Genomic DNA, 23541 nt, shown 5'->3' on the forward strand with positions numbered 1-23541 from the left:
TACAAAAGGACTCCCCGTAGTGGGCCTCAGTCTTCTCCGGAGATAGCTAGCATGACAGGCAGGCAGGAGGGGATGTTTTGGGGAGGGCAGATTCCACAACTGAGGGGCAGCAGCTAGGACAGCCCATTCTGACCCTCCTGCCCAGGGGTCCTGAGGGTGTTGACTGGTGTCCACTGCACACAGACCCCAACATGCTGGTCTCAGCAGCCTCTTGTTGTTCCCAGCAGAACGACCTCCTTACACTTCAGCGAAGGGCAGGAGCTCCATGTCTGAGCGAGCGCCCCAGGTCCCACAGCTGGCGGATGGGGAGAAGCTGGAGACACGCCCAGTCTCAGGGCAATCTTTCTCCTGCCCAATCCTATACTCCAAGGACTTGGGTGTGCTCTGGAAGCTGGGTCACGGTGGGCACCCACGGTTGTCAGCACTCACAGGCCACATCTCAACTCAGGCCATGGGCTCTGGAGCTTCCCAGGTGTGAGCTCAGTTACTGGACAGAGGCCAGCCCTGAGAGGGAGTCTCAGGCCCAGGATAAAGGCCTACTAGGTCACTTAGTGCGTAACAAGGTGGCCTCATGGTCCTTTCCACATGAGACACGTAGCATGGGCAATATGACAAACCCCAGTGTTATCCTGGGCTGCGCCCTGTAGATTCATAATCATTCCACACAAGATGTGCACGGAAAAAAGGCCTGACTGGTTTGCTTGCTCTGAGTGGTATAATTACTGATTTTTTTTCCTCTATAATTTTATATATTCTGAAAATGATCTCCCAAGAAGATGCACTGCTAGGGAGAAAAAAAAAAAACCACCGCCCTCAAGGCAACCCCCCCCCCCACCCGGCCCCAACCACTCTGTTCCCCACAACAGCATGTCTTGGCTACCGTTGGGAATGCCAGGCCTTCCGTTCTTGTAGGGTAACCTGGGCAGGGCTTCTGGGGTCTCAGTCCTGGGCATTTGGCCTGTAGTTCTGCTTTGCAGGCCACAGTGGGACCTGGAAGACACCAGCACTCCCACTCACTCCCTCAGGTCCCTCAACCACAACACTTCCCAGTCTGTGAACTGCAGGGGAGGGCCAGCCAGAGGGGATGGAGCCTGGGCTCAGGTGCCCTCCTGTTGCCACAGTCAGTCCCAGGGGGTGGCCAGGGGCCCATTCATACCATGTCAGAGGAGCAGCTGGAAGTGTGGAGTTAGAAAAGTCTGAGCCTGATGTGTTTCAGTAATTTTAATACATTCAAGAATATTTAATAGAACAAAATAAAAAAGTACTATCAGTCAGCAGAAGCCTGTGGTTGAGAGATACAGAAATGGAACTGGCCCATTTGCAGTAAAGCTTGTGCTTAAAGGGAAAAGAGACAAAATGACTTCCTGGGGGCTTCGTGTCAAGTGCCACTGGACTAAAAGCACCTCAGAGTAGCACTTTTAGGTATATATGACTATTTAGATTATCCCATAAAGCCAAGAGTGTTAAAAGGATCCTATTAGAAAAAGAAAAGTCATGCTTCTAGAATTTTCTCATCTGCGGAGCCACACGCAAATGTAGGTGGCCTGGCTGGGTACCCTGGCACAGGGGCAGAGATGGGCCCTTAAACAGGCTGGGCCCGGTCCTGGCACTTCCTGCGGCCACCCTCTCCCTGTCACCAACCCCAATGGCGGCCTTGGGGGCACAGCCCCAGGTCCCCCAGCATGAGCTGCCAGGGCTGGGTCACTTGGCTAGGAAGGAACAGATATGTGAACTGCAGACCCAGGAAAGTCTTCTCCTTCATAGGACAAAAAAGCACCCCCCAATAATAATAAATAAACAAAAACATGGCTGCAGTCAGACACTGGGTCTAGACAGGAGCACAGGCTTCCACAAAGGCAAATGAGAGCAAAAGTGGGACTTGGGAAGACCGAGTGGAGAGACATTTAAAAAACGGTAATTCTCACCTAACAGTCCCTCATCTGACAGCAGAGAGCAACTGTCAACAGAGCAACAGAAGCCAGAACGGAACCTGATCAGGGAGGATGGGGACAGGTATCCGCCAGGGTCTTCTGGTGCGCCCTGGGGCTGGGTTCTGCTCACTGAGCCTCTCCTTCCTTAGCCGAAAATAGGCATTTCACAAAAAGCCTCCAGTAGGGACAGCAGCCAGAGCTGCCAGGTTGGGACATCTGGGCAGGGTTGATGGGCACTTACCAGCCAGCTGGTGACGGTGGGCCAGCAGGCCATACACACACACACACACACACACACACACACACACGGCCCATTTCACAATAACCACATTCCTTCCTAGGCTACAGACACCTCAAACTCCTACTCTAGAACATGATGCTCGAACACAGAACCCTTGGGCCCACATGATGGCTGGGCAGCCTTCTTCACATCCTATGGCTGAGGCAGCGATGGTGCTTCCACCAGTGGCAACTCTTCCTCGTGCTACTTTGTAAGTGCCAAACATAGTTGTATTCTAGAAGCAACAGGTCTCGATGCTATTCAAACCAACAGCTACTGTGTTAGGCGCACATGAGATGTGGGATCCCTGTTCCCAAGAAGGGCTGAGTCCCAGCCTGAGAGTCACCTCAACAGAACCCCTCATAATAAGGCTTCAGTTCCACCACACAGAAGGGGTACAAGTGCGGCTGCCTGTCACTTGGAACCTGGAGGGTGGCATGGCAAAGGACCAACTCCATCACAGGGCTGCAGGCCACCAGCCCTGATGCTATCCGCTGTGGCTGTAGTCATGGTGGCCTCCAAGACCCTCTATCTGGTGTACCCATGCAAGGAGACTTAAGGCACTTCCTTAAATTCTTGCCCAGGAGGATTTTATCTGAGTGACTCAGTGACTTTAAATTACCCTGCAGGGCTCTCTCCAGGTGTTTGGCTTTTTCTCCTGCTACTTCTGACTTCATTTCTGGCTTTCACCATGCTAATGTCCAGATTTCATGTTTCACCTCTATCTTTACTAGAACAACTTAACTTTGGTACTAAGAGATCAGGAGCTATATTCCCCCAATATTGCTCATAAGAAAAAAAAATTTTTTTAAACTAGAATTCCTTTTAACCACTTCTTTTGTACAGAAACCTAAAGTCAGACCTGGGTTTCCAAGCCCCTTCCATGCTGAAAGACAGGTTGGCAGTGCCGAGGACAGGGGCCACCTCCACTCGAAGGGCGCCCAGTCACAAAACCAGTCCTTCAGCAGTGACGGGCGCCACCAGCTGGGAACTCGAGTCACAAATCACTGTTAGCTCAAGCTGCAGACACCTAAATCACGCAGGCCACATCAGCCCCACCACACGGAAGCGGTGGCTGTCCTGTGGCCATGGTGATGTACTCATGGCCCTCCATGTCCAGGGCTGCAGCCTACTCCCCAGCACCTCTGCCGGGCGCCGAGTCCCCTGCTTGGCTCTCATGGGTGACAGAAGCCGCATTGATGAGCAGTCGAGAAGAACTGTGGCGAAAGCTTTCACTAACCCCCAATGAGCTGCCCACTGAGTTTCACCCACTTTCCCAGGTTTAGCTGTGCAGGAGCTGGTTTGCACACCCCACAGCACTACTGCAGTTCAATATTCTCTTCAGAAAAAAACTGGCAGCAAACAGCGTGTGTGACATGCGTGGAGCCCAGGCCAACTTTGGGCCGGACAGGTCATGTGTGCAGAGCCGGCTGCGAGCCGACGGCCAGAGAGGCCTGAGTTCTCCTGACTCAGAGGCCCCGGCTGAAGGCTCACACGCTGCGGGGCAGCTCAGAGAGTCACTGAAAGCTTTACGGGGTGCGTAACTAATGGCATTGGTGTCACTTGGTAACGGGAAGAGTCCTTCAGAGGTGCTCAGGTTTCGAAGTACTTGTAGATTGCTGTCACGTAGAGCATCACACTCTGCCAATCGGGCCGCTCAGTCCGCACCATTTCATTAATGTCCTAGTGGAGAAGGAAGAAACCTCGTTATAATCCCGGTCACTTCTGGGCCCGTTCCGACAGGCTCCCTGGCAGCTACACCGGCTGCACAGGGCAGGGCCTCTGACTTTGGGCCAAGCCAGATCACACCTCCCAAAGGCCTTGGCAAAATGCCTGCTCCATTGCTGCCAAGTGTGCCTGGAAGCTTCAGCATTATCCCTGAGCTGCCTCTCTGTGCCTAAGCCCCGCCCCGCCCCGCCCCAGAGCCCCACATAGGAGAGCCCCTGCTCCTGGCCACGGCCCTCCGAGGCTTGTTATCATCTTCTTGGGGCCTTCAACCCTGTCTGCCTCCTTTCTTAAACCCCTCCAGGTGGTCGCTTCTGAGCGCCTTTCTCAACCCAGTCTCTGTCCCAGGAGAGTCTCTGGGCACCCAAGGCTCCCAGAACTCAACTTTCCCATGCCCTTCACCATGGCAACCATCTGAAATCATCAAAAACACTGTTTTCTGATTGTATTCTGCAGAATACCAGTCGTGTGAGATACCAGCTGATGAAAACGAATGTGGGAAAAGCCAGGACTCAGATATAGAATTTGGAGGCCCCCAAAAGAGACCCACTGTTGCTGAAGAACATCCCCGTGACTTTCCAGGGGAAAGTCTGCTCTGGGAGGTTCTGGGGTGCTGCTCTGGGAGGTTCTGGGGTGAAGCCATGGACAGCAGGTTGGAATGGGCCACCCAATTATGACTTGGTACAGAAAAAGAAAAACATGTTTGTTCAATATGAAGATTTTTGGGGGGTCAGGGGGAATGGCCCACTTTAATATGTTGGAACTTCCCACATGATGTAAAATACCCACATAACAGAAAACATTTCAATAATGGTAACTTCTCTTTCTCTGTACAACTGAACAGAGACCACCCTAAATAAGCCTATTTCTTCAAGTCAGAAGACAGACTTCTGGACCTCTACATGAACACTCCTGTCGGGTAAATACGAATGTAAACACTTCTTCAGAGCCATTCAGCTGTTACCAGTCAGGCTGAGAGGTGCCCTTGGGGCAGTGACCTGGCCTCATGGGGCTCTTACTGTGAAACTCCCCAAGTTGCGTGCCGGCCACCGTGTGCCCCTGCATGACCAATACCACGGCACCAAGTTTATATAACCTCAGTGACACTGGGTGTGGAAGGACTGGCCCAGTACCTTCTTCAGAAAGTCAGACATGGTGACAGGGTGAGAGCTCTGACAGAAGCACGTTGGTTGTGAGCTACTGTGGGTGCTGGGCAGTGGCGTGACGACCCTGAAACACGAGGGTTTTCTACAGCTCATGTCTCACACCTGAGTGGCGTCTGCCACGGTCCCTGTGAAGCATGGGAGTGCCTGCTCGGCCTCTAAAGCCTCCTTCTTTGACAAAAGGCAGACAGATCTGGAGGAATGTGCCTCTGACAGTGACTGGTTACAAACTTGTTAGAATTTTTTTCTTCTGGACTCTAAGGAAGTCAAAGCTGCTGGGGCTGTAGGCAAGATGACTCTATCCAACTTAGGGTGCTTCCTTTGAACACTTCATGTGAGGCATAAAGCGCCCATGGGACGGAGGTGAAAGCCCAGCTTGTACCTCTCTGATGAGGCATGCACTTGGCCGGCAAAGGCCTGGGTGGACCCCCATCCTTACCCACTAGCCCCTTGATCGTCAGGCCACCACACCACCTAGGATCTCCCTTAATGAGAAGGAAACTCTTCTTAACAAAGAGGGACCCTGCCAGTGACTCACCAGTGTGGATTTGATGCCGACGCTCTCAGCTGCCTGGAAGGCCAGTGTGAAGTTCCTTCGCTGTAAAACAAACTGCGTGACTAGAGTGGACAAGCAAGGCCAGGAGGAAGGGGACCTGCACTACTCGGGCTGCTGGGGAAGATGGACAGCCACCTCCCTGTGGTACCAGAATGAACCTACACTGGACCCTTGGAGCCCCCACCGAACCTGACTGCCCCTCCGCAGGCCCCCCCACTCCTCTTGGAACCAGCCATGGAGCAATCTCCACACACTCGTTCTTTTCTCACTGTGCAAAAAGGCCACTTTCGACACATCAGTCCTGAGGCGCCTGGACCTGGACCCAAAAGCTCATCAGAAACACCCGTCAAGTGAGCTTCCTCCCCGGGGGGAATCTTCAAGTGTTATCTGAGGGGATGAGGGTACCAGAGGAGGGCTCAGGCCTGGGACCTCTCCTCATGTCCCTCTGGGCAGGGGCTGTCCCCGACCCGGACCCTGAGCAAGCTCCCTAAGTGGGATGACTGAACTACACAGGGCTAGCAGGAGATCGGCCCAGCATGGGAAGCACTGCCCAGACCACTCATGCCCTGAGTTGCTCTCAAGAGTAAAGCCCTCGATCCTAAATGTCATCACCCAGGAAGGCTGACTCCTCCCACTGGGAATGTTGTCCTTGGGGAGTGCTGAACCCACCAAATGTCCCACACAAGGTAGGTCAGAGACTGGCTAGCTCAGCACAAATAACTCAATCCCAAAAGAAGACTAAGCTGGGAGGGGGCCGCTGTGAGGCAGTGTTGTGGCAGGGGCCCTACAGCTGGGAAGCTCTGCCTCTCCTGTGTGGTAAGGATGCCAGAAGCTGGGCTGTTTCATCAGCCTACCTTATCCTGGCTGTTCAGCTCTTGATAGGGAATGTGGGCCGGAAGGTACGTATGCAGGAGAGCGCAGAAGGCCAGCCCGTCATTCCAGCTGCTGCTGAAGTTCGTAATGTCAATATTCTGAAGGAAAAGAAAAATACATGTAAGTAACAAACCCTGCGATCTTTTCAGGAGCGTGTCATGGAGGGGGAAGGCAGCCTCAGATGCCACATGGCCTCCAAACCCCAGGCAGGGGGAGCTTCTGGAGAAGGCACAGTGTGTTACAGGTCATGTCTGAAGACCGGCAGAGGTTAGGGACTGGCCTTTTCAGCAGGTGCCCATCCCATCCTGCCCACCGCCTACAGGTCACCATCCCCCTGGCCGCACACATCTGGGTCACTGCCCCCTCGTGTGAAGAGCTTTGGGCGCAAGTTGCTGGTTGGCAGCTCTGCAGCCTTGCTGGCCTTGGGGACCAAAAGTGCTATATTAAGAAGTTAGGATTCATTCTGACCTCACCTATGAGGGCTCTAGGCACAAATTTACTATCTATTAAAACCTCTGTGTTCTGAGGACATCAACAGCTGCCTTCTTGCCTTAGGAGACACTGGGAGCTGACTGATGCTGGGGATGTGTGCTTCCCCACAGAGCTTCTCCACGGATCACCTTGGTTTTCTTTGAAGAGGTGCCTCTTTCCACATTCATAGTAAATTATTTGCAACTATAAAAATAACCTATTCAGAATAGCTGACTATATGATAACACCCTTTGGCTGATCTGTAGACTTTACCCTTATTTGCAAGAATCCTTTTGAAGTTGAAACTCCACAGTTAAATTTTGGAAATTCACATACTTTATGTCAATGCCACAGAACCCAAAAAGAGAATACTTCCCAAATGCCTCTTGTTTGAGGCCCCACTATTTCTTTCACGCAGACTTCAACTGCACCAAAGGTGAGCTCCTAGAGAACTGGGAAGCCCAGACTTTATTAGTGAAGGCAAACCCCCCACTCCTGGATACAGGTTGCCACTCCTCCCAGGGACAAGTGATCATAGCGAAAAGAATACTATCTGTATGTGTATAGAGTTTTACAAACTCTGCCATACTTCACCCCAGGTTTACAAACTATTAGGTCCTCACACCAAGTAGGGGACCTGGGACTCATGGAAGAGGGGCAGGTGGGGAGGATAGGACTAGGCTGGGCAAGTGGCCCTTCCAGGAAGACAGTCTTAATCCAGACTCACAGCTCGCGGTCAGTCCCCTTAGAAAAGCAGCGAGTAGCGTGGAAAAGCACGGGGCTGAACTTTTCATCAGCCTCATCACTGAAACGATTTCTCTGGCCCCTGACTCTAGACACCCAGAATGCTGCCCTCTGGGTGTGTGTGTGGGGGCGGGCAGGGCTTCTACTCAAGCGCAAGCCTTCGAAAAGGCAGCCGCTCTGTGGGCCATCATTCCAGGGGTCATTTCCCCTCGGTAACCCGATTATCTGGGGCAGCCAGTCACACCAATCTGGCATGAAAGCATTGTTCATAAACTATGGTGAGAAAAAGTAGCAGATTAAAGCACAAAAGAATGCAAACCTGCCAAGAGTCATAGGGAAGGTCTCCGCAAGCTTTCAGGGCCATCTGACTTGGCCTCTGTAAGTGAGCCCACCAACCCCTCCCCAGCCACTGGGGCCTGGTAGGTCCTCTCTGCCTCCAGGCAGCAGGCCTCACGCTTCTGGCCATGACACAGCCCAAACAAACATTCCTGTCCTAATCTTGACAGGTCCCCGCTCCAGGGAACAAGGACAGCCCCTGCCTCCCATGAGGGCACTGTGTACCCAGCGGTGTCTGATGGTTACTGCTGATTGCTGCTGCAGCAAAGGGGCCTCTTTCATCTCGTCTGAATCTCAGGAAGCAGCCAGCCAGGGGCGCCAGTGCCACCTGGGAGGAAACGAATCAGGGAAGGGAAGTGACCTGTCCAAGGTGCTGGGCTGGTAGCAGGGAGGACAGGGTGTCATTCTAATTCCATTGTCACCTAGAAGCAGTTTCAGGTAAGGAGGCTGGGACTCAAGAAGACCCAGGTTCCAAAAAAAAAAAAAAAAAAAGAAGGCCCAGGTTCCAGAGCTGACCTGGGGGATTATTCAAACTCAGGCCCGTCCAAAGCCCGTCCACACTCCTCCTAGGAACCCGACCAGACCTCATGACAAGTGCCTGATCAAAGAGCCCAGGGCACCTCATATCATCGCCTGAACAACAGGGCAAGTAGCCTCTTACAGACGAGTCCGAGTCCTGTGGGAGGTCAACGGCAACATGTGGACGCTGAGGACTCCCAACCCTTGCCCCCAGAGGCCACATTCATTTCTGGAGGAAAACAAATCTCCACTTCCTGCCGCCACAGCCCCCTCTCCAGCTCCCTGAAAGGCAGGCGTCTGGCAGAGCCGCCTACGTGCCTGGCCTCCCCACGCCACAGGGCAGAGGCTCCTGCAGCAGAGGAAATGGCTGCGCCCCAGCTCCCCAGCTGTGGGAACCCCAGCCTTCCCCAGCTTCCTCAACACAAACCCAACCTCAAGCCTGGAACCTCCAGGCAGAGCAGCGGCTTCATTTACAAAACATGCCAAAGAAATTTAGACAATGAGGAAACAATGGCCTCTTGAGATCCAGGGTAGGGGGAGTTAACTTTGAAGTACCTGACAACCAAACTTCCAAATCAAAACAAAGTCCAAGCCCAGGCAGGCTGGCAGGTGTCTCCGCCTCCGCCAGCTGGCAGGAGCCAGGCTGGGCACTGTACCCTTCAGAGGACAGTGAGGCCACTACACACCAAATCCAAGTGAGACCCCTGTCCCTCTACCTCTTCACCCCTCCAGAGAGACCCGGCGGGGAAAATGAGTCCAGGGCTTCAAGGGAAGCAAAGAAAAGCCTAAAATCTGAGATAGCAGGCCCCAGGCAAGGCTGCCACCACCCCACATCACCACAGCAGCGCTGGGCTGGGGCCTTCTGCTCCCCCATCTCACCACTTTGATCAGGGCTAAAACTCAAATTACTGGGAAATAACGCAGATCGAACAGAGAGAAGTCTATATAAACAACAAAGCCAGTTCTGAGGCTGAAAAGGGTGCAAGAAAATTCAGATGAAAGACGAAAAGCTCCCCCAGCTTCCTCTTTGGAGCTCTTGATTCCACGGCTATCAATTTAGGTTTAAGAAGCCACCTCATCACGAAGTTCAATTACCTGTAATGGTCCTATGACATACGCTTTTTTGACATGTTTACTTACTTCACAAAGGTTGTCTAGAAATGGACTATTTTTAAAAAGTGGCATTTTTCTGTGCCTAAGGAAAAACCCTTGACTGTAAAGCGTGAGTGCACCTCTATCTGGGCAGACGGGCTCAGTGACATTTTGTAGATCAGTGCAGGGGCTGCAGAGGGTCAAGGGCCTTCCACCCACACAGATCCTGACCCCTACATGCACGGCTGCTTCAGCAGGCCAGCCGATACCTTTAAAATAAACTATTCTTAAAGCCCAAAAAACGATGTTTTGAGGGGAATATGCACACTAATGGAAGGACTTTCTATTGCTCACTATTCACAGTCAATGGTGCCACGATCTCTAAGGGAACAGTTTTCTTTTTAAAATAGGGACAATGGAACATACTTGTAATTATAATACAAGTTTCTTTTTTTTTTTTTTAATTTTATTTATTTGACAGAGATAGACACAGCGAGCAAGGGAACAGCAGCAGGGCGAGTGGGACAGAGAGAAGCAGAAGAGAGAAAGCAGACTTTTGAGCATGGAGCATGATGCGGGGCTCGATCCCAGCGCCCTGGGATCATGACCTGAGCTGAAGGCAGACGCCTAACGACCGAGCCACCCAGGCGCCCCTAAAATACAAGTTTCTAATTAATAAATTCAGATTTTGCATTTGGTTCTCAGGTCAACTCGGGACTTTTCTACTCTTCCAGATAAATCTATGTTTGGATTAGGTGGACAAAAATGAGAGGGTTATGATATGTGTCATAACAAAAGTTCAAGAAAGCACTCAGCACAGACTCAAATGAGGCACTCTGTCGCATTTTCTCCTACAGGCTCACATCCTCCCATCCAATAAATGTCCACTAAGAGATCTGACCGGGCAGATGGACGTAGCCTGCTTTAGAAGCTCATCTGCTGTTCTTTTCACTATCATAAAAACTCAGACCTAGACTCATAAAATCGCCTAACACCTCACACCCCTCCACAGGATCAGCTGGGTGTTTCCCACTCGCTCCTTCTGGAGCTGGGCCAGATGCCCTCACCTGCTCTAATGACTATGATAGGAGGTTGTCCTCTGCCTGTGGGCTTCAGGTTGCCCCACTTTGGTGTGCCGTTGTATGCACTGAGAGTTGAGGGGTGGGGTAAGAGAGTGAAAGTTACACAAATCTCCACAGAGAAAGATAAAAAATGTTATAAAACATCTTAAAAATGTTTTAATCTGTCTGAAGTTTAATTAAGGGCCATAAAATACACTCCCAAATACCACATGTTCTTTAAATAGTTATTAAGGTTCTGATCTATTTAAGGAAATGCCACTTTTATATGAGCATAGGGCAAGAAGCCAAACACCATGATTCATCTCTCTGCTCACACCGATTTCCTTAGACCTGTCTGAATTGTTGACAGTGGTGTCACAGGCCCAAACACAGGCAGAAAGGCAGGGTCCTTCCCATGACTGAAGATACTGGGGATGCCACCTGCTGGGTGTCACAGCGCAGCCTTCAGGAGGTACAAACAAAACCCCTACCTAACTGCTTCAGCTCCAGGCCAAGGGGCAAGGTCTGGAGGGAAATCTGGGAGAAGCAGATAGGGGTATCCTTTTCTGTGTGGTATGGCAGGGGGATGTGATATCTAAAAGAGAGGTAAAAAACATCAACAGACAGTATTTACCCCTGCTAGTAGTATTAAACATAGAAGGCCCCAGAAGACCCTGGAAGTTAACAAGCAAAAACCTGCCTGTTGTCAGGGCTGCCACGGTATAAGTGTCAGGCCCAGTCTGGCTGCAGATCTAAGCGTGCTGCCCTGGGGAATTTTGTGCCATCTCCCTTATGAAGTTTAGCCAAGCTCTGCTCCAGGTCAGGGAAGAGGAGAAGAGGGGAGAAAAGGGGAGGGCAGGCTTGCTTGTCCTTGCCCACGAGGCTTGCTCATCATGAAGTCCAGGTGTTGGGACTACATGGTAAAGCAGGGATAAGGAAGGAAGGCAGGGCAGATAGCCCAGGTTGAGCCAGCAATCTTGAACACAGGGCCCTGCATCTTATGCCCCTTGTCGGGGAGGGGGTTCCAACAAAGACCTTCAATCTTCACTGTGCATCAGAATCACCTGCAAGGCCTTTTCAAGGTAACATGCTCAGCTCTACCCTAGAGAGGCTGACCCAGCTGCCCAGACACCGATTTTCCTTGAAGGTCTCCAGATGACCCAAGTCTGGACTGATCTAAAGACTGCCAGTGGGTGGAAGTGCAGTGGATGGGAACATTTAAAAGGTCAAATCCGGGAGTTCATGATGATGCCACAGAAGCACACCCAGCCCAGCTTGGAAACCACTCATGATCCTGAGTGCTGGGAAGTCAAGGGAGAGGATCAAGCATAGGATGGAACTTTCCTGACCAAAATGGATGGCAAGGCAATTAAACAGCTGACAAAGGAGTCTGTGAGGAGGAATTCCAATGAAGCAGGAGTGACTGACAGAAATGGAATGGCATCACTTGGCAACAATGAGGATGAGGGGCCGGTGGCATCTCAGAGAGCGAGCCGGTCCTGCTTTGCTACCTGGAGAGACGGACACAACTCCACAGCTCAGGTGTTTCTGCCAAAAACTAGAACTGGAATCAGACCTAACCTCAAGTTCTATTTTCTAGCTTATACCAGGGGGAACACAACAGGGAGGTAGTCAGCAAAACCTAAAATATAGAAGTTCTGTTAAGATATGTGATCCAGGGCACCTGGGTGGCTCAGTTGGTTGAGCAGCTGCCTTCGGCTCAGGTCATGATCCCGGACTTCCTGGAAGTCCGGGATCGAGTCCCGCATCGAGCTCCCAGCTCCTTGGGGAGTCTGCTTCTCCCTCTGACCTTCTCCTCTCTCATGCTCTCTCTCATTCTCTCTCAAATAAATAAATAAAATCTTAAAAATAAAAAAAAAAGATATGTGATCTAGTCCCTTCAAGAACACAAACTGAAAAGGCGGAAAAGAAGGGGGAAATTTAAGATTAAAATTGACTAAAAGAAGTATATTATCCAAATGCAAAATGTAAGCCTTATCTGGATCTTAATTCTAGCAAACCAACTATAAAACCATGTTTCAATCGGGAAGTTTAAACTAAATGCAAGATGACATTAAAGGGCTGGGAGTTGTTCTGGAAACCTCCAGGTGGGCGTGGAGAACTTGAGGACCATATGCAATGACTTGTGCCCAGGGAATGTGTATGCAGGGTCGTTTTACCACTCTCATTACTTTAGTGGGTATCTGAAAATTTCCATAAAAAACCAAGGTACAACTTAACAACCCTAAGGAAAGACAAACCACCCAACTGCCCAAATGCAAAACAGGTCGAGAATCTAAACAGACATTTTTCCAAAGATGCCAGATGGATGGCCAACAGCATACAAGAAGATACTCAACTCCATCAGTCAGTAAGAAATATAAATCAAAACCACGAAGAGCTACCACTTCATATCCAACAGGATGCATATTATTTCACAAAATGGAGTGATAAGTGCTGGTCAGGATGTAAAGAAATGAGGATTATATAGTGCTGGTGGGAATGCAAAATACTGTGGCCGCTATGGCAGACCCTCGGTGAGTCACACAGAGAACTGCTGGGTGACCTGGCACTTCCACTTGGGGCACACACCTCAAAGAAGTGCACACCGGTGTTCAAACTAATCCCTGTACAGGAATGTCCACATCAGCATTACTCACAACAGCCAAAACATGGTAACAACCAAGCAACAAATGTCCATTTGAAAAAAATAGATAAACATGATGTGGTATGTCCACAAGATGCCATCTTTTTGAGTCCATAGAAAAGAAAATGAAGTACTGACACATGTTACTATGTGGATAAATCTTCAAACACTCTGCTGGGTGAAAGCTAGACACACAGGCCACATGTTGTATGACACCACTTATATGCAGTATCCAAACTGGTGAGAGTCAGAGACAGAAAGCAGGTGAGTGGTCACCAGGGGCTGGGCATACGGATTGACTGCTAACGGGTATGGGGGTTTCCCTTTGGGTGAGGAAAAGTTCTGGAACCAGACAGTGGTGATGGCTGTATAATACTGTAAATGTATTTCATGTCCCTGCCCTGTGGACTTAAAAATGGCTGGAATGGTAAGATTTTAGGGTATGTCTATTTTACCACAGTAAAAAAAGAAACAAAACAAAACAAAAAACCCCAACAAACTTGGCAGAGGTTCTTAAGTAGTTCATGCTCAGTAGACTCTATACACTGAGTAGATCTCTCATAAGCAGCTAAGTTATCCTAGAGTGTTCACTGAACAGTTATGTTGCTTAAATGTAATGATTCAAGAGTGGGTTTTATGGGAATTTTTATGGTCTTACTTTAAAAAAAAAAAAAATTCTTGGGTGCCTGGGTGGCTCAGTGGGTTAAAGCCTCTGCCTTTGGCTCAGGTCATGAACCCAGGATCCTGGGATCGAGCCCTGTATCAGGCTTTCTGCTCAATAGGGAGCCTGCTTCCCCCCTCTCTCTCTCTGCCTACTTATGATCTCAAATAAATAAAATCTTTCAAAAAAATTCTTAAAAAACAAGTAGTTGAATGTAGGAGGCAGGTTATCAAGCTGTTCCCTTTACCTCCGGGATAAACCAAGCCAACTACAGCATCTAAGAAGGAACCTGATCATTCTCTGTGCATGGCTGCTTCAAAGTCCAGAGAGGGAAGCTGCCAGGGTTCTCTAGGAGGCAGCCAGGTTTAGCCACAAGGACGTCGCCCAAAGTAGCAAGCACACTTCTAGCATAAGCTCCAACTGTGCTGAAACGTCACAAAAACAAAACCTAAGGTACAATAATAACATTTTGAATTTAATGTCCTATAAACTGTTTCAGTCAAATGAACATATTTTGGGGGAACAATTCAGAATAAGCCAATGTCACCCAAAGAGATGGGATTAGCGTCCCCGCATTTCCCATAAATCTCTCCAAAGGGAGACTTTTCACAGGAACCAGGATGCCTGCTTTTTGAAAATTCAGGAAAACTGCCACCAGGAAGGGACAGCAGGCAAGAGCTGCTGGCTAGGTCATAGGTGATTCATGAGCCCTGGGCATGCTGTGAGGAGTCTTATGAGCAGCTTAGGAATTAGTTCTGCCTTTTCTAGATTTGTTTAGCTTTGGCAGGAATTATTACTCACTAAAATGCAATTTGAACTAAAGGAGACACTCACAGTAATCCTCCAGCAACATTTACCATGGTGTGTGCTCTGGAGAAGGGCTTGGCAGAGGAGGAAGAAAGAAGCTATGTCTCCCCATCCTAACCCCCAAAGGTTTGCCTGAGAATTTATGTGTCTGAGGGCAAGAAAATTAGGCATTCCAAAATATCCTTGGGATGGTCTCCTTTAGTTTATCCTTCAGACAAATGCCACTAGTTTTGTACTCAGGCTCTGAAACAGACGGATGCAGGGTAATCTGGGTGCTTGTGGACCAATGTAAGAAGCCAGGGCTCACACAAAAACCCTGTTCAAACACCTTCTCTGAGAAAAGGTGACAGAAATAAGCTCTTTAGCTTGCAAGGCTGACTCCTCCTCCATTTAAGTCTTAGGAAATTTTTTACACCGATGTGAAAGCCACTGCTCTAGAAAAGCAGAGCGGTGTGACAGAGGTTATCATGGGTTTTAGAGTTCCGTGGACTGGGCTGTGAATGTTGGGGTGAGTCCCTAGCTCTTAAGACAGTGAGGTCAATTTACCTTGGAGGACTCTCCATTCTCTCATATGCAAAATGGGAAAGATAACCCAATTATGTAGATTTACTAAGACAGAGTCTGTGAGGTACAGAGAACAGCTCTTCAGCTGGAGCCTGACATTATCAGGCCCCCCTCCAACCTCCCCCAAGATGGTGGTGATTCCACCTTCCAGAGCACAAACAAGCATGAGACAGGAGACTGCTGTCCCTGCCCCAGAAGAGGCCCTGGAGTACCAGGAGACAGACATGCTGGTTCCAAGTCCCTCTCCTCTAGTGCACACCCTGGAACTTCGAGATACCTGCCGTGTGGGCCACAGATGAAAAAGGTCTGATGGCTCTGTGACAGTCATACAGACTTCTGTCACATGTCTCCCCTGTACCTACTACAACAAACAGCACTTATATGACTTCGTTTCCCCCTCTCAGATGTGTTCCTGCCAAGCACTGACCTGGAAAACCTAGCACACTCTTCAGGCACTTCATAAAGGTTTGCTGAATGACTGCTGGATTACATGCTCGTTTAAGAAAACTGAGAGAATGTAGAGAAATTTAGGAAAAAAGGCCCAGAGGATCTGAAAGTTTCAGTATGGAGATTGGTCTTAAAAAAAAAAAAAAAAAAAAAAAAAAAAAAAAAAAAAAAGCTTCAGCTTCTAAAAGTGAGGGCTGCTAAAAGATTATACTTACAAAGTGCAAAGGACAGACACAAAGTATACCTAGACTCATCCAAATACCTTAAATTTTAAAAATGTAATTTATGAACAAAAGGATAGGACCATACAGAGACCATAATACATTATCCCACGCAGAGCAAAGATTTAGACCAGCACACTGGTGGCACACCCCTAACAGTGAAGGTGCTCATTTGGATGCATCGTTATCTTCCTGGTACTCAAGTTTCAGGGGAGAATTACCTGCCCCTGAGAACACATATCCAGAGAGAACTCGAGCCCAGAAAGAGTACTGATCTTCCCTGGCATGGCACTTCCATTTCTGAAATCAAAGGGAATGTATCCAGTCTGACCCAGGACACCCCACTACAAGGCAGCCTGGATGTGAAATGCAGTGGTCTTTCAGTAGCTTGGGAAGGAAATGGTCTCAGGAAAGAGATGCTCAATGCAATGCTCACCTTCAGATGAACTCATCTTATTGCTGAAGGCAAGAATTAGCGTGTCCTTTTAAATCTTTCAGGGTATTTGTTTCCACACCTATAAGGTACCATTCTGGCAGAGGGGAAATGGTGAAACATCCAAAAAACAGGTACCACACCTGTGGAACCACCACCCTCTTATACCCCCAAACTCAGTGGTTTACTTATTTTCCCATTAGTGTAGTAAATGTGAACGGAAATGGTGAAACACTTTCCTCTGAACCAAATATAACCAGTTATCACCAGTGGGAGAACATGATGCTGTTGCAAGGGAGCAGAGGAGCCTGTATGCCATTTGGGTCCTATACATGGCACTTTACTCCTGACCCCATACTTTTCTGGTTTTGTTTTGCATGCAAGTTGGTCACAGGCACTTTTTGTGGTTTCTTGGTAAAAAAAAACAAAAACACATTAGGATGCAGCCAGACAGAGAGGGCTGAGGGTCAGAGGATGGGATATGATGGAGAAGGAGTATAAAGGCCACTTAAAACTGGATTCCACATAGTGCAGTCATGAATGCTTATGATTACAAATCTGAGTCATTAAAAAGGTTAAATCGCATGGGGGCGCCTGGGTGGCTCAGTGTGTTAAAGCCTCCGCCTTTGGCTCAGGTCATGATCCCAGGGTCCTGAGGTTGAGCCCCACATCAGGCTCTCTGCTCCGTGGGGAGCCTGCTTCCTCCTCTCTCTGCCTGCTTCTCTGTCTACTTGTGATCTTGGTTTGTCAAATGAATAAATAAAATTTAAAAAAAAAAAAAAAAAGGTTAAATCGTGCCCAGGAGAAGGCATCATTTTAAAAGGCATGGAATATGATTATGTTTCAGAAATAATTTCGAAAGTTCCTAGAGGGCAAAGGTCATGCTCTAGACTGCATCATATCCTTCCTTGTATTTGATGACCATTCTGGTTGTGCACAGGCGCGTCACTGAAGAAGACACATGGATGGCAAACAAGCACACCGAAAGATGCTCCACGCCATTCATTCCTAGACGACTGGAAAATGAAAACCATGCTGAGATAGCGCCACATAATCATTAGAACGGCTGGAGGCCAACCACACGAAGTCCCCATGAGAATGTAAAGGAACTGGAATGCTCCTGCACTGCTGGTGCAGCCACTCTGGAAGACAGTCTGGCAGCTTCTTAAAAAGTAACACCTATACCTACCACATGAGCCAGCCAATCCACTTTTCAGATGTCTTTGCAACCACCCGCACATGGATGTTCACAGGAGCTTTACTTAGAAGCAACAACTGGAAACAACCCAATGTCTAGCAACAGCTGAATGGATAAACAAATGGTGATGTATCCATAAAACGGACTTGTTCTTCAGAAAAAAAAAAAAAGGAAATGAATTCTTGAAATACACAATATGAATAAATCTCATGATCATTATGCTAAGTGACAGAAACCAGAACCCTCCCCAAATTATACACGCTATGATCCCATTTATACAGAATTATAAAAAATGCAAACACTACGCAGTGACAGCAGACCGTGGTTGCCTGGGGGCGGATGTGGGAAAAGGCAGGACGAAGAGGATACAGAGAGGCTTAAGGAATCTTCTGTGGACGTCCATATACTCACCATGTGTGGGGATGTTTCACAGGCATATGTATGTCGAAAGTCATCAAATTGTAAACTTTAAATATATGGTTTATTATATGTCAATTCTTCCTCAAAGCATCTGTTTTTTCAAACAAGGGATCCCAGGGCCCCAAACACATCTGGGTGTCACCTAGGTCTCTTTTGTTTTTAAGCTTTGTCCTCCTTCTCAGTGTTTCAGAGTGCTGAAACCGAATGTAGTTTCCAGTTAGACCGTGGTGAACCAGACACAGTCCAAGAGGCTCTGATGGAACCTACACCCTGGGTGGGTTCAGAGAAGGCAGACAGTCATGACCCTGAGATCTCAGGGTGCAATATGGTTCTTGCTATGCAGAACCATACAGGCAACTGCATCTAGCTTTCATAAGGAGGACTTTTCGCCAGACTGCCCCTACTCTACCCAGGTTCCCTCTCACCTATGAGGCAATATTTTTAAAAAATATCATTATAAGGTTCTGCCAGGCTAGTGTCACATTACTGGCTGTTCTACTTAAATAAAAGAAAAAAGTCTCTGTGGCAGACTGGATTTTTCAAAAAAAGGCCAATATTTCTGGCCCTATATCGTCTCCAGAACCTTGTTGCGTCCCATCAGGAGATGGAATCTAGCTCCCTTCCCCTTGCAACTGCACAGGCTTTTGCAACTGCCTTGACTAACAGAATGTGGCAAAAGAGATGCCGCATGACCCCCAAAACTAGGTCATAAAAAATGAGGGGCTACTGCCCATAGCTCTCATGAGACATTTCCCCTGGAACACAGCCAGAACGCCGTGAGGAAGCCCAGGCCACATGGAGAAGCTGCATGTAGGCTTCCAGTCCCAGCCCAGTGAAAATCTCAGCTACCATCAGCCACCAGACATGGTGAGGGCAGGAGCTTCAAATGAAGCCGAATGGAGTAGAGATGAGCTGTCCCCACTAAGCTCCACCCAAATTGTAGATTTATGAGCTAAATAAATGTCATCATTATTTTAAGCCATTAACTTTTGGGGTGGTGTTTGTTATGCAGCAGTAGGTAACCAGACCAGCCTCTTTCTCCTGATCTAAAGAGCCCACTTGGAAAGGAAGCTAGTTTGTCTTTCCTCCTCCCTCCAGTACCTAATGGTTAATTACCCTTTCCATAATTATATATCATGAGGCAGCAATAGAGCATCTTTACAAATTACCTGCTTCTACAGAGAGGCCACCCTAAATTTCCTGAATGACCTCAGGCTAAACTTATTTGTGAAAAGCCAGAGCATCATGTATATAATAAAATTAACCTGCCAAATTTCAACTCCTCTATAGACTTCATATTGTTATGCTGGCATTGCATCCAAAGTGAATCTCACACACACACACACACACACACACACACCTTTTCTCATGATGTAAGGCAGTAAAGGACTGTGTGTGCTATCTGATATATAAAGATTATTTGACCCAAATAATCTAATGATTCGGCTTTTAGCAAAATAATGAAACAGCTCCTAAAACTGTTACTTATCTGATTTCTCCTCTATTTCTCAGTATTACTCATAATAAAAATTCCCATTTACTGGAAACTTAGTGACGAGCCTGGGACCCTGCTGGGGAGGCACAATGGTTGGTGGCAAGAGCCCGGCTGGGTGTCTGGAGGCCCAGGTGTATAATCTCGGGCAAGCCTGCCACTTCTCTAATTTGAAGTTCTGTCACCTGAGAAGTGAAACTCCACCTACAGGATTCCTAGAGGTCATCTCAAGTCTGATATTCTCCAACTTCTGAAAATGGAATTGTGGGTGCTAATTCAAATTAAGTGCCTCAAATTTTATCCAAGCAAACAAACTCCTGTAACAATTACCTTATAGCTAACCAATTCACACCATGTTCCCACATTCAGCAGGTGGGTGGGAGTTAAATGGGGGAAAAGAACCAGGTCAAGAGGAACAGAACCCTGAGTTAAGAAGAATGACAGGCTTCTTTGGCTCTGTTCAAACTCCTCAGGTCCCTTTCACTTCTCACATTTCCACAGGCCAATTCTGTCGATGAAGACATGACAGGTACATGTGAGACTGCTATCGCTATGTGCAGCCCATCATTCCTGAACATCTTTCCACATTCACGGGCCCTGAATACAGCTCTGAAAGCTGCTCACAATCAGAAATGTAAACATCAGCACTTAAGAACTGGAGTCAGCTGGGGGAAATGTTGATTGGGTAGTGTCACCTACCGCACACGAGAACCCAGATCAAGCCGATGTATTGTAATGCTATTAAGCAATTAATTTAAAAAAAATTATAGCCTTGACATTTCTGGAAATAGATGTTAATGGTGACTGTCAAATTATGTTTAAACAGAACCCAAGAAGTACACTGTGATTCTGGGAAAACTTTGTTTCCCAGCTGCTATGTTTGGCATTGAAAGGAATCCCCTGAAAACAGGAAACCGCTCTTTCACTCCACTGTGACCATAAGGCCATCTGCCTAACCTTCACTGTGTGCAGTGGAGAGCACAGGCCTATGAGGAGCTGTGAGACAAGGGTGCACAGAATGACCAGGCTGTGGCACCATGAGTGACCACATGGAGAGAGCAGGTGAATATATGGAAATCCACATAAAGACTGGGTGGGACTACAAACTTGCCATTCCCTTTCCCTTTGTTCAAGTATTTTTAACCCTTGGAACACAGTGATATTTACAAACAATAAGATCTTTCTGTATGGAAACTTAAGTTTCCAACCAAACTGACAATGTAAAATTTAAAAAAAAATTAGACTTTCAACCCAGATTCAATTCAGATCAAAACCCTTATCTACTGCCTCCACCTTTTTTATTTTTTAACTCTGGGAAGTCATTCCTGTGACCTAAGATTCCAGTTATAGAAGAGGAAATGAAACCATCTAAGCTGTGCATTGACTATCAGGAATTCCAAGTGTATTATTTTAACTGCACTCTATCTACTGGCAGAACTCCCAGCTTTCCTGACCTCTCCCATTCCACCCACCCCTGCCTTAGTCCTAACTGAAATCACGAAGAGAGGATGCTAGGAAAGTGGAAAGGGAAGACAGGGAAGGAAGGACTGGGGGAAGAGGCACTCCATAATGTTTTTGACATGAAAGACTGAAGACTTCTCTGAAAAGGAAGGGGAGTATCAATGGAAATACCACTTGGATGCATTGGACAGACCAGGGGCTAAGGGTCACATGTGCAGGGACACTTCTCTATTCCCTGTCTCAGCATGCAGTGAACAAGAGGAATCATAAGAAACCTGAACTTTTTGGGTAAACAAAGCTACTTTATACAGAGAATTCACTCACCCCCCAAGTTATGGAATGCTGGAAATGCACAGTGGCCCAAGAGAGTGTGGCAAACACCAGGTGCCTGGGCTACCCGGATAGGCACTAGCAAGTATCATATGAATACTTCATAAATTTATTAAGAGAACTTCCTTTTCTCCTGCTTGTCTACAGACAGCCTAATATTTCAAAGGAAGCTGTGGGGGACTGAGCTATTTTTATCTGTCCATTAGTTCTTACTCTACTGACTCTTCAGTCCATGGGGACACACAATTCTGGGAGAAGAAAGGCTAAGTGCTCCTTTGTTGTTGTTGCTTAGTGAAAGAGGGTTGGAGGGAAAAGAAATCCAAAAAGGAAGCATGTGAGGAAATTTCCAGCTGTGGTGGAGCAGAGGTCAACAATGCCTTTTTCTAAAAAAAAATACATAAAACTGGACAAAATTGTCAAAAATAATAATTTCAGGGCTCTGGAAATGAATCAAAGGCAAATAATTTCAGGTAAGAATAGTGGGAGCCTGTAGTAGCCTTCATGCCTAAAATTGCTCTCATCTGTTTTCCTCTTTTATTTTTTAAAAAACCCATAACAATGAATAAAGCAATAATTATAGTACTGTACTACTGGGTTTATAACACAAATAAATATAACACATATGACAAAAGCAGCACAAAGGAAGAGGGAAGAAAAGGACCTACATTAGAGCAGCAGTTGCTTTATTTTACCACATTAAGTCAGAAAAACCTTAAATCAACTGGAGTAAGATGTGTATTATAACCAATCCCTAGAATAATCATTAGAAGAGTAACTTTAAAAATATGGTAATACTCGGGGCACCTGGGTGGCTCAGTGGGTTAAAGCCGCTGCCTTCGGCTCAGGTCGTGATCCCAGGGTCCTGGGATCGAGCCCTACATCGGGCTCTCTGCTCAGCAGGGAGCCTGCTTCTTCCTCTCTCTCTGCCTGCCTCTCTGCCTACTTGTGATCTCTGCCTGTCAAATAAATAAATAAAATCTTTAAAAAAAAAATATGGTAATACTCAACTATATGCTTGCTACCCGCAAAAAGTATGCACACTAGAGATATGTATACCACACTAAATGTAACCCAGAGAAAGACAGAGTGGCTATATTCATATAAAATAAGGATTTCACAGCACAGAATATTCTCACAGGTAAAGAAGGTCATTCCATAATGGCAGAGGTAAATTTCTCAAGAGGACATAACCCTTCATTTTTATGTACTAGTAACAGTTATAGAATACACTGTTAAAACTACAAGGAGAAGTAGAGAAATCTATAACTATAATCAAAAGACTGCAATATTCTTTGCTCAAAATGGATATAATAGGGCACCTGGGTGGCTCAGCTGGCTAAGCGTCTGCCTTTGGCTCAGGTCATGATCCCAGGGTCTTGGGATCAAGGCCCACTTTGGGCTCCCTGCTTGGCGGGGAGTCTGCTTCTCCTTCTGCCTCTCCCCTTGGCTTGTACTCTTTCAAATAAACAAAATCTTTAAAAAAAAAAGAAAAAAATGGATAGAATAGGCAGCTATAAAATAGAGATACAGAAAATAGGATAAACAGTCAATGAATGGTATCTAATTAATATTTATAGAAACGTTCTCCAGCAACATCAGACTAGCATTTTCTTTCTTTCTTTCTTTTTTTTTTTTAAAGATTTTATTTATTTATTTGACAGAGGGAGAGAGATCAAAAGTAGGCAGAAAGGCAGGCAGAGAGAGAGGGGGAAGCAGGCTCCCTGTTGAGCAGAGAGCCCAATGTGGGGCTCGATCCCAGGACCCTGAGATCATGACCTGAGCCGAAGGCAGAGGCATAACCCACTGAGCCATCCAGGTGCCCCAGACTAGCATTTTCTTAAACAAGAGACCATATTCTGTGCCACAAAATGAGTCTCAATAAATTTAAAAGGATCTGAGTCATAGAAAGTTACATTCTCTGACCATTATCAAATTTAGTTAGAAAACAGTAACAGAAAGATCTCTTTTCTCAAGTATTTGGAAACAAAATGAAATCCTTCTAAATAATCCATGGATCAAAGAAGAAATCAAAACAGAAAAGTATTTTGAACTGAATGAAAATGAAAAATTTGTGTGATGTACTTTTTGTATTTAAGTACTTAGGGGAAA

The 23541-nt window shown here is 47.3% G+C and overlaps 1 protein-coding gene across 3 annotated transcripts in view; it reads right to left on the bottom strand.

Moving 5' to 3' along the window:
* Window positions 1–1206: 1206 nt before the first annotated feature.
* Window positions 1207–23541, bottom strand: part of SPECC1L (sperm antigen with calponin homology and coiled-coil domains 1 like) — a 142581-nt gene continuing 120246 nt past the window's right edge. For all 3 annotated transcript variants that reach the window (XM_044243829.1, XM_044243830.1, XM_044243828.1), the window contains exons 14-16: window positions 6510–6626; window positions 5638–5697; window positions 1207–3894 (exon numbers count right to left, since the gene is read on the bottom strand). In XM_044243829.1, coding sequence (XP_044099764.1) covers window positions 3805–3894; window positions 5638–5697; window positions 6510–6626 — 267 coding nt within the window. In that variant the 3' untranslated portion in view covers window positions 1207–3804. The remainder of the gene's footprint in view (window positions 3895–5637; window positions 5698–6509; window positions 6627–23541) is intronic.

The sequence above is a fragment of the Neovison vison genome, chromosome 3 (assembly GCF_020171115.1).
Source record: "Neovison vison isolate M4711 chromosome 3, ASM_NN_V1, whole genome shotgun sequence".
NCBI lineage: Eukaryota > Metazoa > Chordata > Mammalia > Carnivora > Mustelidae > Neogale > Neogale vison.